This window comes from Eleutherodactylus coqui, chromosome 2, assembly GCF_035609145.1.
Source record: "Eleutherodactylus coqui strain aEleCoq1 chromosome 2, aEleCoq1.hap1, whole genome shotgun sequence".
Lineage (NCBI taxonomy): Eukaryota > Metazoa > Chordata > Amphibia > Anura > Eleutherodactylidae > Eleutherodactylus > Eleutherodactylus coqui.
The window spans coordinates 126,022,559-126,037,844 of NC_089838.1; the positions used below are offsets into that span (position 1 = coordinate 126,022,559).

The window sequence follows — 15,286 nt, forward strand, 5'->3', positions numbered from 1 at the left end:
AATCTATTTGGCCGGCCTGACACTGTGCTCAGTGTTCTGGGTCCGTGTGTGCTGGGTGTAGTAGTTCTACAAAATCATACGCAGCCAGCTAAGTGTTACAGCAGGCTTGCGCCAAATTATTTCCTGGCGTTCCGTAAGCGAACTCAGCCTCCAAGCACAGGCCAATAAGCGGCACATTTAATTACAGCGTTGTGTTTCTGCATTACTGGTAATACAGCATGCTGAGGGGTAGGGGTAGGCCTAGAGGACGTGGGCGCGGCCGAGGACGCGGAGGCCCTAGTCCGGGTGTGGGCACAGGTCGAGCTCCTGATCCAGGTGTATCGCAGCCGACTGCTGCGGGATTAGGAGAGAGGCACGTTTCTGGCGTCCCCACATTAATAGCACATTTAATGGGTCCACGCGGTAGACCTTTATTAGAAAATGAGCAGTGTGAGCAGGTCCTGTCGTGGATGGCAGAAAGTGCTTCCAGCAACCTATCGTCCACCCACAGTTCTGCGCCGTCCACTGCTGCAACTCAGAATCCTCTGGCTGCTGCTCCTCCTTCCTCCCAGCCTCCTCACTCCATGAAATGAGTCATTCTGAGGAGCGGGCAGACTCCCAGGAACTGTTCTCGGGCCAATGCTCAGATTGGGCAGCAGTGGTTCCTCTCCCACCAGAGGAGTTTATCGTGACTGATGCCCAAACATTGCAAAGTTCCCGGGGTCCGGGGGATGAGGCTGGGGACTTCCGGCAACTGTCTCAAGACCTTTCAGTGGGTGAGGAGGCCGATGACGATGAGACACAGTTGTCTATCAGTGAGGTAGTAGTAAGGGCAGTAAGTCCGAGGGAGGAGCGCACCAAGGATTCTGAGGAAGAGCAGCAGGACAATGAGGTGACTGACCCCACCTGGTTTGCTACGCCTACTGAGGACAGGTCTTCAGAGGGGGAGGCAAGGGCAGAAGCAGGGCAGGTTGCAAGAGGCAGTGCGGTGGCCAGGGGTAGAGGCAGGGCCAGACCGAATAATCCACCAACTGTTTCCCAAAGCGCCCCCTCGCGCCATGCCACCCTGCAGAGGCTGAGGTGCTCAAAGGTCTAGCAGTTTTTCACTGAGAGTGCAGACGACCGACGAACAGTAGTGTGCAACCTTTGTCGCGCCAAGATCAGCCAGGGAGCCACCACCACCAGCCTCACCACCACCAGCATGCGCAGACATATGATGGCCAAGCACCCCACAAGGTGGGACGAAGGCCGTTCACCGCCTCCGGTTTGCACCGCTGCCTCTTCCCCTGTGCCCCAACCTGCCACTGAGATCCAACCCCGCTCTGAGGACACAGGCACTACCGTCTCCTGGCCTGCACCCACACCCTCACCTCCGCTGTCCTCGGCCCAATCCACCAATGTCTCTCAGCGCACCGTCCAGCCGTCACTAGCGCAAGTGTTTGAGCGCAAGCGCAAGTACACCGCCACGCACCCGCACGCTCAAGCGTTAAACGTGCACGTAGCCAAATTTATCAGCCTGGAGATGCTGCCGTATAGGGTTGTGGAAACGGAGTCCTTCAAAAGTATGATGGCGGCGGCGGCCCCGCGCTACTCAGTTCCCAGTCGCCACTACATTTCCCGATGTGCCGTCCCAGCCCTGCACGACCACGTCTCCCGCAACATTGTACGCGCCCTCACCAACGCGGTTACTGCCAAGGTCCACTTAACAACGGACACGTGGACAAGCACAGGCGGGCAGGGCCACTATATCTCCTTGACGGCACATTGGGTGAATTTGGTGGAGGCTGGGACAGAGTCAGAGCCTGGGACCGCTCACGTCCTACCCACCCCCAGAATTGCGGGCCCCAGCTCGGTGGTGGTATCTGCGGCGGTGTATGCTTCCTCCACTAAACCACCCTCCTCCTCCTCCTCCTCCTCCTCCTCCAACGCAACCTCTGTCTTGCAATCAAGATGTGTCAGCAGCAGTAGCACGTCGCCAGCAGTCGGTGTCGCGCGGCGTGGCAACACAGCGGTGGGCAAGCGTCAGCAGGCCGTGCTGAAACTACTCAGCTTAGGAGATAAGAGGCACACGGCCCACGAACTGCTGCAGAGTCTGACAGAGCAGACCGACCGCTGGCTTGCGCCTCTGAGCCTCCAACCCGGCATGGTCGTGTGTGACAACGGCCATAACCTGGTGTCGGCTCTGCAGCTCGGGAGCCTCACGCATGTGCCATGCCTGGCCCACGTCTTTAATTTGGTGGTTCAGCGCTTTCTGAAAAGCTACCCACACTTGTCAGACCTGCTCGGAAAGGTGCGCCGGCTTTGCGCACATTTCCGCAAGTCCCACACGGACGCTGCCACCCTGCGCACCCTGCAACATCGGTTTAATCTGCCAGTGCACCGACTGCTGTGCGACGTGCCCACACGGTGGAACTCTACGCTCCACATGTTGGCCAGGCTCTATGAGCAGCATAGAGCTATAGTGGAATACCAACTCCAACATGGGCGGCGCAGTGGGAGTCAGCCTCCTCAATTATTTTCAGAAGAGTGGGCCTGGTTGGCAGACATCTGCCAGGTCCTTGGAAAGTTTGAGGAGTCTACCCAGGTGGTGAGCGGCGATGCTGCAATCATTAGCGTCACCATTCCTCTGCTATGCCTCTTGAGAAGTTCCCTGCAAAGCATAAAGGCAGACGCTTTGCACTCGGAAACAGAGCCGGGGGAAGACAGTATGTCGCTGGATAGTCAGAGCACCCTCCTGTCTATATCTCAGCGCGGTGAGGAGGAGGAGGAGGAGGAGGAAGATGAGGAGGAGGGGGAAGAGACAGCTTGGCCCACTGGTGAGGGTACACATGCTGCTGGCCTGTCATCCTTTCAGCGTGTATGGCCTGAGGAGGAGGAGGATCCTGAAAGTGATCTTCCTAGTGAGGACAGCCATGTGTTGCGTACAGGTACCCTGGGACACATGGCTGACTTCATGTTAGGATGCCTTTCTCGTGACCCTCGCATTACACGCATTCTGGCCACTACGGATTACTGGGTGTACACACTGCTCGACCCACGGTATAAGGAGAACCTTTCCACTCTGATTCCCGAAGAGGAAAGGGGTTTGAGAGTGTTGCTATACCACAGGACCCTGGCGGACAAACTGATGGTAAAATTCCCATACAACAGCGCTAGTGGCCGAAGGCGCAGTTCCGAGGGCCAGGTAGCAGGGGAGGCGCGGAGATCAGGCAGCATATACAGCACAGGCAGGGCAACACTCTTTAAGGCCCTTGACTGCTTTATGGCTCCCCAGCAAGACTGTGTCACCGCTCCCCAGTCACGGCTGAGTCGGCGGGAGCACTGTAAAAGGATGGTGAGGGAGTACGTAGCCGATCGCACGACCGTCCTCTGTGACGCCTCTGCCCCCTACAACTACTGGGTGTCGAAGCTGGACACGTGGCCTGAACTCACGCTGTATGCCCTGGAGGTGCTTGCTTGTCCTGCGGCTAGCGTCTTGTCGGAGAGGGTGTTTAGTGCGGCTGGGGGAATCATCACAGATAAGCGTACCCGCCTGTCAACCGACAGTGCTGACAGGCTAACACTCATCAAGATGAACAAAGCCTGGATTTCCCCAGACTTCTCTTCTCCACCAGCGGACAGCAGCGATACCTAAGCAATACGTAGGCTGCACCTGCGGATGGAAGCATCGTTCTGTATCCCCATCAAAAACGGGGACCTTTTCGCTTCATCAATCTGTGTATAATATTCCTCCTCCTCCTCCTGCTCCTCCTCCTGAAACGTCACATAATCACGCCGAACGTGCAATTTTTCTTAGGCCCACAAGGCTCAGTCATATAATTTTTCTAAACAATTTTTATACGTTTCAATGCTCATTAAAGCGTTGAAACTTTCACCTCAACCAATTTTTATTTTAACTGGGCTGCCTCCGGGCCTAGTTACCAATTAAGCCACATTAACCAAAGCGATTAATGGCTTTCACCTGCCCTCTTGGTTGGGCATGGGCAATTTTTCTGAGGTACATTAGTACTGTTGATACACCAATTTTTGGGGGCCCTCGCCTACAGTGTAATCAAATTAATTTTTAGCCCACCTCCATTACAGCTGACGTTACCTCAGCTGTGATGGGCAATGCAATGGGATATTTTTATGTACCGCCGGTGGGTTCCAGGGAGCCACCCATGCTGTGGGTCCACAGGGAGTTGTAAATGCATCTGTGTCCACTTCTAAAGAACCCCAGTCTGACTGGGGCATGCAGTGTGGGCCGAAGCCCACCTGCATTAAACAGGACATTATATTACCTCAGCTGTGATGGGCAATGCAATGGGATATTTTTATGTACCGCCGGTGGGTTCCAGGGAGCCACCCATGCTGTGGGTCCACAGGGAGTTGTAAATGCATCTGTGTCCACTTCTAAAGAACCCCAGTCGGACTGGGGCATGCAGTGTGGGCCGAAGCCCACCTGCATTAAACATGACATTATTACCTCAGCTGTGACGGGCAATGCAATGGGATATATTTATGTACCGCCGGTGGCTTCCTGGCACCCACCCATGCTGTGGGTCCACAGGGAGTTGTAAATGCATCTGTGTCCACTTCTAAAGAACCCCAGTCTGACTGGGGCATGCAGTGTGGGCCGAAGCCCACCTGCATTAAACATGACATTATATTACCTCAGCTGTGATGGGCAATGCAATGGGATATTTTTATGTACCGCCGGTGGGTTCCAGGGAGCCACCCATGCTGTGGGTCCACAGGGAGTTGTAAATGCATCTGTGTCCACTTCTAAAGAACCCCAGTCTGACTGGGGCATGCAGTGTGGGCCGAAGCCCACCTGCATTAAACATGACATTATATTACCTCAGCTGTGATGGGCAATGCAATGGGATATTTTTATGTACCGCCGGTGGGTTCCAGGGAGCCACCCATGCTGTGGGTCCACAGGGAGTTGTAAATGCATCTGTGTCCACTTCTAAAGAACCCCAGTCTGACTGGGGCATGCAGTGTGGGCCGAAGCCCACCTGCATTAAACATGACATTATATTACCTCAGCTGTGATGGGCAATGCAATGGGATATTTTTATGTACCGCCGGTGGGTTCCAGGGAGCCACCCTTGCTGTGGGTCCACAGGGAGTTGTAAATGCATCTGTGTCCACTTCTAAAGAACCCCAGTCTGACTGGGGCATGCAGTGTGGGCCGAAGCCCACCTGCATTAAACATGACATTATATTACCTCAGCTGTGATGGGCAATGCAATGGGATATTTTTATGTACCGCCGGTGGGTTCCAGGGAGCCACCCATGCTGTGGGTCCACAGGGAGTTGTAAATGCATCTGTGTCCACTTCTAAAGAACCCCAGTCTGACTGGGGCATGCAGTGTGGGCCGAAGCCCACCTGCATTAAACATGACATTATATTACCTCAGCTGTGATGGGCAAAGCAATGGGATATTTTTATGTACCGCCGGTGGGTTCCAGGGAGCCACCCATGCTGTGGGTCCACAGGGAGTTGTAAATCCATCTGTGTCCACTTCTAAAGAACCCCAGTCTGACTGGGGCATGCAGTGTGGGCCGAAGCCCACCTGCATTTCATCTGACGTTAGCTCTGCTGTCCAGGGCACTGCAATGGGATATATTTATGTACAGCGGGTGGGTTCCAGGGAGCCACCCATGCTGTGGGTGCACACGGAATTCCCATTGCGGAGTTGTACCTGCCTGTGACTAATTATAAAAAACCGCGGTCTGACTGGGGCATGCAGACACCTTGACAGAATGAATAGTGTGTGGCACATAGGTTCCCCATTGCTATGCCCACGTGTGCAGCTCCAGATGGAGGTGGCACAGGATTGGATTTCTCATTGCTTCTGTACAGCATTGTGGGCTATCGCCCCGCCCCTTTTAAAGAGGGTCGCTGCCTAGCCGTGCCAACCCTCTGCAGTGTGTGCCTGCGGTTCCTCTGGCAGACGCACTTATAAATAGACATGAGTGTGGCGTGGCATGAGGGCAGCTGAAGGCTGCGCAGGGACAATTTAGTGTGCGCTGTGGACACTGGGTCGTGCAGGGGGGGTTGGGCAGCATGTAACCCAGGAGAAGTGGCAGCGGAGTGTCATGCAGGCAGTGATTGTGCTTTGTTGGAGGTAGTGTGGTGCTTAGCTAAGGTATCCATTGCTAATGAGGGCTTTTCAGAAGTAAAAGTTGTTGGGGGGGGGCACTCTTGCCGCTATTGTGGCTTAATAGTGGGACCTGGGAACTTGAGATGCAGCCCAACATGTAGCCCCTCGCCTGCCCTATCCGTTGCTGTGTCGTTCCCATCACTTTCTTGAATTGCCCAGATTTTCACAAATGAAAACCTTAGCGAGCATCGGCGATATACAAAAATGCTCGGGTCGCGAAAAGTTCGTCTCGAGTAACGAGCACCCGAGCATTTTGGTGCTCGCTCATCTCTATTTTTTATCTAAACTTGAGGATGTGGTCATAGGTAGACTTCAGTTTTAGGCTGATCTCAGACAAGCATATAACGAAACGTCCATAATATGTATCCACATTACAGACATTTTAAAAGACATTACATTTGTATGTCATCAATTTTTCGTATTTCCTTGTGTATGTTTATTATTTTCTATTGGCCAAATACTGATCTGTATGTGCCCAATGAAAATGAATACAAATATGGAGGCAAAAACACAAAGATAGATTGTGCTGCATCTTCAAAAAATGTCTGTCAAAATTATTAGCCCCATGGATTTACATTAACTCCATATTATGGTCCCCCCAAAATGGACCTAATATGGAGCAAAAATAGTCTGAAAGTAGCCTTAGGCTGCTTTCACATGGCCAAGAAAATTGCATTACGAGACACACAAATCTGAACCCCATTTTCTTGAATGGCGTCATACACATGAGCGATTTTTTTTTCCCGCGTCAATCAATGCCACAGCTCAGCCAATTTATAAAAAACCCACGTCCACAATACGATGGCTGTGATTTGTTAATTGAGCGCTGTTCAGCAAATCAATGCAGCACTTGTTGAACAAATCACAGCAGTCGCATTGTGGAAGTGAAAAGTTATGAATTAGCTAAGCCGTGGCATTGATTGTCCAATTCATAAATTCCACCTCCACAATGCAACAGCTGTGATTGGTTCTTCGACTGCTGCTCAGCCAATTAATGCAGTGCTAGATGAACCAATTACAGCAATTGCATTGGTTCCTCGAGCGCTGCATTGATTGGTTTTCAAGTGCTATTTAGCCAATCAGCGCTATCGCTTCCCGGAGACGGGATTTATGAATCTCGTAACCAGGAAGTGATATTCTGTGGACAGATGAGGACTGCAGGATGTGCCGTGAAGCTCTGGAAAGCCACAGCAGGGTCTTATTTTCGGGAAAACATGGTAGAAGGGACCTTTCTCTGACATCATTCCAGTCACTTTCATAGAAACCCAAAACCTCAGAGGCTGACATGAGGTTCAATAACTTGTACTCAGCACCATGATTCCTACAAGGCATGGCCTTCATTCAAGAATCATGCTTCAACTCTGATCCTCATTATGACAACATATGAAGCACAGATAAATTCCGACTCCTACTTTTGTACAAATTCGAGCGCAACCTGTGTAAACTATGTACGACTAACTATGGACAAAATATTAAAGCTACTTCTCTTATTGTAAATAGACAGAAGGCTGCTGGGCTTAAAGGGGTTGTCCCGCGATAGCAAGTGGGGTTATGCACTTCTGTATGGCCATATTAATGCACTTTGTAATATACATCGTGCATTAAATATGAGCCATACAGAAGTTATTCACTTACCTGCTCCGTTGCTGGCGTCCCCGTCGCCATGGTGCCGTCTAGTTTCAGCGTCTATTCACCGAATTAGACGCGCTTGCGCAGATGGGTCTTTTACCTTCGGCTCCCTCCGGCAGCTCATATTTAATGCACGATGTATATTACAAAGTGCATTAATATGGCCATACAGAAGTGTACAGTATAACCCCACTTGCTGCCGCGGGACAACCCCTTTAAGGTGTGTTTATACGGAACGATTATTGTGTTTTTAAAATAAAACACTGAATTGTTCAAATTTCAAAATTGTTCAGTGTAAACCAAGCCAAGGATCAAACAATGAACAACAATTTGTTCGCTTATTATTCATTTCATGCAAGTATGAAAATCATTGTTGGTTCGTTCGCTTATCATTCGCTTTAAATATCAATTATTCAACCATTCTCGTTCACTACTACAGTGAATGTGAATGATTTAACAATCTATCTGCTGCACAAGCAATATCTTTCACTTATTCGCTTGTGTGAACATTAATTTGTTACAAGTAAAAGCACCCTTAAAGGCCCATTTACACAGAGCGATGATCACTCTAAAATCAGCCTTATCTGCAGTTCTCCACGGGGAGTGCTAATAGCATTGTTTCCCGCTGGAGAACTAAAGAACTGAAAGCAGATAAGAGCCCTGGGGCTATTAACTGCTTTCAGCTAAGCCTTTATTTGCATACTTAATTGATCTTAAGTAGCTAAGTAGCTACTTAATAGTTTATGCAAAATGATCGCTCAAAGCTGTCACTCAAACTGTCATTTGAGCGATCATCGCTCCGTGTAAATGGGCCTTTAAGTCCAAGATTTTATATCTTCTAAAGACTGGAAGTGCTGATAAGATTTTAAATCCCCAATACAGACCTGCCAGTTTCAGTGAAAACTTTTCATCATTGTATAACATAAAAGATAACACTAATATTTAAACAATATATAAATAACGAATTTTTTAAAATGACACTAATTGTCCACAGCCAAGAAGAGAAGCTATATCTTTCTTTCTAGACAAAGTTCCCTTTCCATCAGCCCCACCTTCCTACATTACTAAATGGACCAATTTGTAATTTGGAGGAATCCAAGCCTATACAGGCTTACAAACAACAGATCTTCTGACCCATGCAGGTTCTCAAATGAATATTTTAAAGTGTTATGTGAGACTCTAGCCCTATCCCTAGTTAATGTCTTTAACTTAGCCATGCATGAAAGCTCATTCCTAAAGGAAATGCTCCAGGCCACAATTATTAATATTCTTAAACCAGGGAAGGGCCCCTGCCAGGTCACCAACTATGACCCAATCACCCTTCTCAAATGCAATGCAAAGATACAATATATGCAAAAATGATCTTATCCCAGATTACTGCACATAATAAAGATCTTGATAATACCGACTAAGTTAGATTCCTCAAATCAAGACAGGCTGCAGATTGCACAAGTTCTTTCCTCAACGTAATAAGATGGGTGGCATTTGGGATATGCATTTAAGGCTTTGGAGAGATTTAGATTCTCAGGGCTGATTTTAAATGCCATTATGGTATTATATTTAAATTCCTCTGCTCAGGTCTTAGCAAATGGCATGCTCTCAAAAGAAATTGAAATTGAGAAAAAAGAATTGCGTAATGGAGAATAGAAAGCATCCTCGGCCGCATGTTTAAACACCCTTCTCACCATGACTTCATTAGGTTCTGTTCTCAGCCTCACTATCACTCCATGGTTCAAAAAACATTGCAGAAATGAAGAAACTTTTACACATTGCAAGTAAAGTTTCTATCGGCAGGAAAGACAGTCTCATACATGTAAACTCTCCTTTTAAGGTAAAATAAGTTTCTTCTCCTGTAATCATCATCAACTTTTAGATTTATTTACAGTATCTATTTAAGTAGCGGCTCTAGGGAATGTTTTTAGATTAACTAATATCGAAGGATATATGATTGTGTGTTTAAGAGAATATCTTGTCCACTTATCGCATCACGGTTCCTGCTTAATTATTACAATATAGTTACTACTATAGTGTTATTATTAGAGATGAGCGAGCATACTCATCCGAGCTTGATGCTCGCTCGAGTATTAGGGTGCTCGAGATGCTCGTTACTCGAGACGAGCACCACGCGGTACTCGTCTCGATTAAACGAGCACTGACCATTGAATTCAATGGAGCCGGCAATACAGCCGACTCCATTGAAAGCAATGGGCTGCCGGCGATCGCGGGATGAATTGTCGGGAAGGGGTTAAATATATAAGCCCTTCCCTGCAATTCATCCAGAAATGTGTAAAAATAAAAAATATATATATACTTACCTGGTCCCGGCAGACGGAGTTCAGCGTGGCAGGCTGCAGTTCTCCTGAACTGCTCTGAACAGCTGTGAGTAGTATTCAGCAGCCGGGGATTTAAAATCCCCGCCTGCTGAATAAGATGCCTCTGATTGGTCACAGCCTGACCAATCAGAGGCATCCCTCACTCACACCCATTCATGAATTTATGAATGGGTGAGTGAGGGCTGCCTCTGATTGGCTCAGCGCAGGGACAGCTGAGAGCTGCCCCTGAGCCAATCAGAGGCAGCCCTCACTCACCCATTCATGAATTCATGAATGGGTGTGAGTGAGGGATGCCTCTGATTGGTCAGGCTGTGACCAATCAGAGGCATCTTATTCAGCAGGCGGGGATTTTAAATCCCCGGCTGCTGAATACTACTCACAGCTGTTCAGAGCAGTTCAGGAGAACTGCAGCCTGCCGCACTGAACTCCGTCTGCCGGGACCAGGTGAGTATATATATATTTTTTATTTTTACACATTTCTGGATGTATTGCAGGGAAGGGCTTATATATTTAACCCCTTCCCGACAATTCATCCCGCGATCGCCGGCAGCCCATTGCTTTCGATGGAGTCGGCTGTATTGCCGGCTCCACTGAATTCAATGGGCTAACATCGTTCTGCCGGGACCAGGTAAGTATATATATATTTTTTATTTTTACACATTTCTGGATGAATTGTAGGGAAGGGCTTATATATTTAACCCCTTCCCGACAATTCATCCCGCGATTGCCGGCAGCCCATTGCTTTCAATGGAGTCGGCTGTATTGCTGGCTCCATTGAATTCAATGGGCTAACATCGTTCTTCTCTGCCACAGCTGTTACAGCTGTGGCAGAGGAGAACGATCTTTACGCTGACAGTGGGGGGGGGGGGGTCGCACTCTTGCCGCTATTGTGGCTTAATAGTGGGACCTTGGAACTTGAGATACAGCCCAAAATGTAGCTCCTCGCCTGCCCTATTCGTTTCTGTGTCGTTTCCATCACTTTCTTGTGTTTTGCAGATTTTCACAAATGAAAACCTTAGCGAGCATCGGCGATATACAAAAATGCTCGTCACCCATTGACTTCAATGGGGTTCGTTACTCGAAACGAACTCTCGAGCATCACTGAAAGTTCGACTCGAGTAACGAGCACCCAAGCATTTTGGTGCTCGCTCATCTCTAGTTATTATTCATTCTATTATTTCCTAGAACAGTGATGGTGAACCTTTTAGAGGCCGAGTGCAAGAATTGCAACCCCAAACCCACTTATTTCCCGCAAAGTGCCAACATGTCAGGGGGCAGCACTTATCACGACGTATGATTTTACGCCCGTCGTTCTAAAAAGGACCGAGCCGCTTCAAAATAGACAGCGTGCAGATTTTAACTGCTTTTTGGTTGTGGAAATACTGAAGAATGTCCTCAGCGGAAATTTCTCTGGCAAATTCTGCAGTATTTCAGCATCCAAAAAGCAGTCAAAATCTGCAGGCTGTCTATTTTTGAAACAGCCCTGCCCATTTCCACGACATGTAAACATACACCAACGGTAATAGTGACCCCCGACCCCAACCCCAGCGATAATAGTGACATCCCACAGTGGCCCCAGTGTAAAAGTGACCCCCCAGCAAACCCCCCAGCAGTAATAATAGTGACACCCCGCCAGCAGTAATAATAGTGACACCTCCCAGCGGCCCCCCAGCAGTAATAATAGTGACACCCGTCCTGGGGCCACCCAGCAGTAATAATAGTGACACCCCCCCCCAGCAGTGATAATAGTGACACCCCCCAGCAGTAATAATAGTGACACCCCCCAGCAGTAATAATAGTTACACCACGCCAGCAGTCCCCCAGCAGGAATAATAGTGACACTCCCCCAGCGGGCACCCAGCAGTAATAATAGTTACACCCCCAGTGGCCCCCCAGCAGTAATAATGCCCCTCCCCCAGCAGTCCCTGAGCAGTAATAATGCCTCCCCAGCCCACCCCAAGCAGTAATAATGCCCCTCCAGCAGTAATAATAGTGACACCCCTCCAGCGGGCCCCCAGCAGTAATAATGCCCCACCAGTAGTCCTCCAGCAGTAATAATGCCCCTCAGTGGTCCACCAGCAGTAATAATGCCCCCCCAGTGGTACCCCGGTAGTAATAATGCCCCCCCCCAGCGGTCTCCTGGCAGTAATAATTCCCCCCCAGCGGACCCCCAGCAGTAATAATGCCCCCAGCGGGTGCCCAGCAGTAATAATGCCTCCACCGCAGTGGGCCCCCAGCAGTAATAATGCCCCCCAGTGGTCCTCCAGCAGTAATAATGCCCCCCAGTGGGCCCCCAGCAGTAATAATGCCCCCCCAGCAGTAATAATGCCCCCCCCCCAGCAGGCCCCCAGCAGTAATAATGCCCCCAGCAGGTGCCCAGCAGTAATAATGCCTCTCCCCCAGTGGGCCCCCAGCAGTAATAATGCCCCACCCCGAGACCCACATACTTACCCCTACTCCTCATGGAAGCGCCGCTCCTCTTCTGCGTGATCGCTGGTGCACACTGACGTCAGTGTTCTGCCGGATGCCTCCTCCCCCTGCTCTCACAGAACCAAGTAGGAGACGTCAGGGGACGGGGGAGGAGGATCCCTGCTGCACACTGACGTCATAGTGTGCGCCGGGATCAGCGCAGATAGCAGCGCTGATGGCAGCGCGCTGAAGAATGAATGCCGGCAGAGGAGCCATGGCCCCTGCAGGCATTCACTAATGTGGTGAGTGGCCAATGGTGACACGTGTCAGCAGGGAGGGCTCTGCGTGCCGCCTCTGGCACACGTGCTATAGGTTCGCCACCACTGTCTTAGAGCTTTGTTTAACACAATATATGGATTGACTATAGACGATCTCTCTTTTGTCTAATTTTCACTTAAGAGTATGGCCTCATGTCCAAGGTACGCGCGGATATTTTATGCAAATTTCCGCAGCGGATGCACTGCAGATCATCTTAAAATAGATTTTTTTTTTCCTCGCGAGAGATCTTGGACTGCAGATTTTTTGCACTGCAGCGGATCTGCAAATGCATTTAAATGTTTTTGTAGATGCACTGCGGATCCTAAGCTCCAATAGAGATGAATGGAGCCAGATCCATACGTGATCTGTGGTAAAATGGAGCATGCTGTGATTTATTATCCACGTGTGGCATCCGTAAATCATTTAAAATCAAATCCGCGGGACTTAAAGGAAGTGCGGATGCCCAATGCTTCTCTATGGGCGGCTAGAGCTGAGGATCTCTAGCGTGGGAGACCTGGGTAGATTCAACAAATGAAACCAGACCGTGGCCATTGAGCCTATTGCCCTTTGGAGCTCAGAATACAGCTATTGATATAAACCTATTTCATCTTTTTTATTAGTTAGGACTGAGAAAAATGTAATTATTACCTGTCTTATATATAATAATTATAAAAATCAAATGTATCTCTACAAGTTGTCACCAACTAAATCATTATGGATTTCCCAAATTCACTGAAATGTTACTTATAAATGTCATGTCATACGCTTGTAATCTTATTATCAATGGCTAATGAATTAATTGGCAGTGAAAAAGCTTTATAATGACACAAAAGATAGGGAGAGATTGCCCGCAGCAAAGATGTCATAAAATAAAATCTAATATTCCCTCCTTCCTATTGGCAAATGGTAATAAAAAATGACAGTACAAGAATACATTTTAAGATCAATATCGTAGCCTTGGACAAAGGACATTGTTGATGACTGAATAGAGCTCACATGACTGCTGCAGATGAAATCAGCTTCACTGTATATTGTGTAATGGAACAATCACAATGACATTTAGTTCACCTATTTCCATGATTCATTTATCAACTGAACATTCAACATATTTTAATGTGAAGCTGAAACAAAATTGAGCATATTCACTGCTGGAAAAAAAGATACTTTAGAAAACACAGAAAATGGATTACAAAAAGCCATGTAATTAACAGAAATTCAGATTTGGTGGGCTAACCATAATTATTATTCATCTCAATGAGTTGACTGTACAATATACTGTAGTTGTTAATTGTTAAATGGAAGATCTTGAGTGACTGAGAAGCAGCAGACCAACTGTCTAACATACCCTCAGCTCGAAAAGCATAGACAATTATTAGACAAATTACCATTGGTAGAGTTGAGCGAACGCACTCTGCCGAGCTTGATGCTCGTTCGAGTATTACCGTACTCGATGGTGCTCGTTACTCGAAATGCTCGAGTCTCCCATTGTAGTCAATGGGGTTCGTTACTCGAGTAGAGCTCTCGAATTTTATGAAAAGCTTGACTCGAATAACGCGGACCCGAGCATTTGGGCAGTCACTCATCTCTAACCATTGGCCTTTCTACTCCACTGAAACTCAATATACTGTATGACCAGGATAGCCTGACAATGATGCTGGTCATTGATCCTCCTTTTATGACATTGTGGATAGCTCTTTACAAAGCTTATTACTTTAATACAAGGTATTGTATTAAAACAGGACACAAATTTGTCTTCATTTATAGTACAAAACTGAAATTCAGGACCTTAATATTCAATATTGTTGTATTGTATGTATACAAGCATTAACTGGTTGTCGCCTGACCAAGATATTAATAAGGTATTCCCTGAATCAAATTGTATTAACCCTTTCCAATCCAATTTGTATCCTGGTTTTCCTAGGGGGCTTACTCTTTTTCTGCTGTTATACAACGGCGCTATATGCTGGCTAAAGCCAGTACTGCATGAGGTGACACGTTGGATAGGCTCCGTCAGCAGAGACGCTGGCAATATATAGTAAGAGAACCATGACGGATGTCTTCCGTCATCGGAGCTGTATATCCTTAAATCATAATGTCTTCAGAGGTCAGACAGTGGACTGGAAAGGATTAATACATTTCTGATCTCTGGGTATCCTATCCCTAGGACGCCCATTGATCATGAAAATAGAGGTGCCTCATCATCCTTTTCTCCTCGCTGAACCACATGCAGTGAGGAGTCGCTCGTATACAGCTGTGGCTCAGCATGCATGCTGCCACTCCATTTAACTCATTGGGACTGCTGGAGATAACTGAGCTTTTCTTTGGCAATGGAGAGGCAGCCTGTTTGTTCACTTGTTGCTATTAAAGCTCCTTTTCATTGCAGTGTGAAGGAAAGGGAAACACAGGAACCCCCTTTGGATAGGCGGTACATGGTAATTCTGGGAATACACCTTTAAAAGAAGTATA

The 15,286-nt window shown here is 48.0% G+C and overlaps 1 protein-coding gene across 1 annotated transcript in view; it reads right to left on the bottom strand.

The window, feature by feature from the left end:
* Nucleotides 1-7,796, bottom strand: part of MGAT4C (MGAT4 family member C) — a 67,367-nt gene extending 59,571 nt beyond the window's left edge. The window contains exon 1 of the mRNA XM_066589297.1: nucleotides 7,767-7,796. Coding sequence (XP_066445394.1) covers nucleotides 7,767-7,796 — 30 coding nt within the window. The remainder of the gene's footprint in view (nucleotides 1-7,766) is intronic.
* Nucleotides 7,797-15,286: the final 7,490 nt, after the last annotated feature.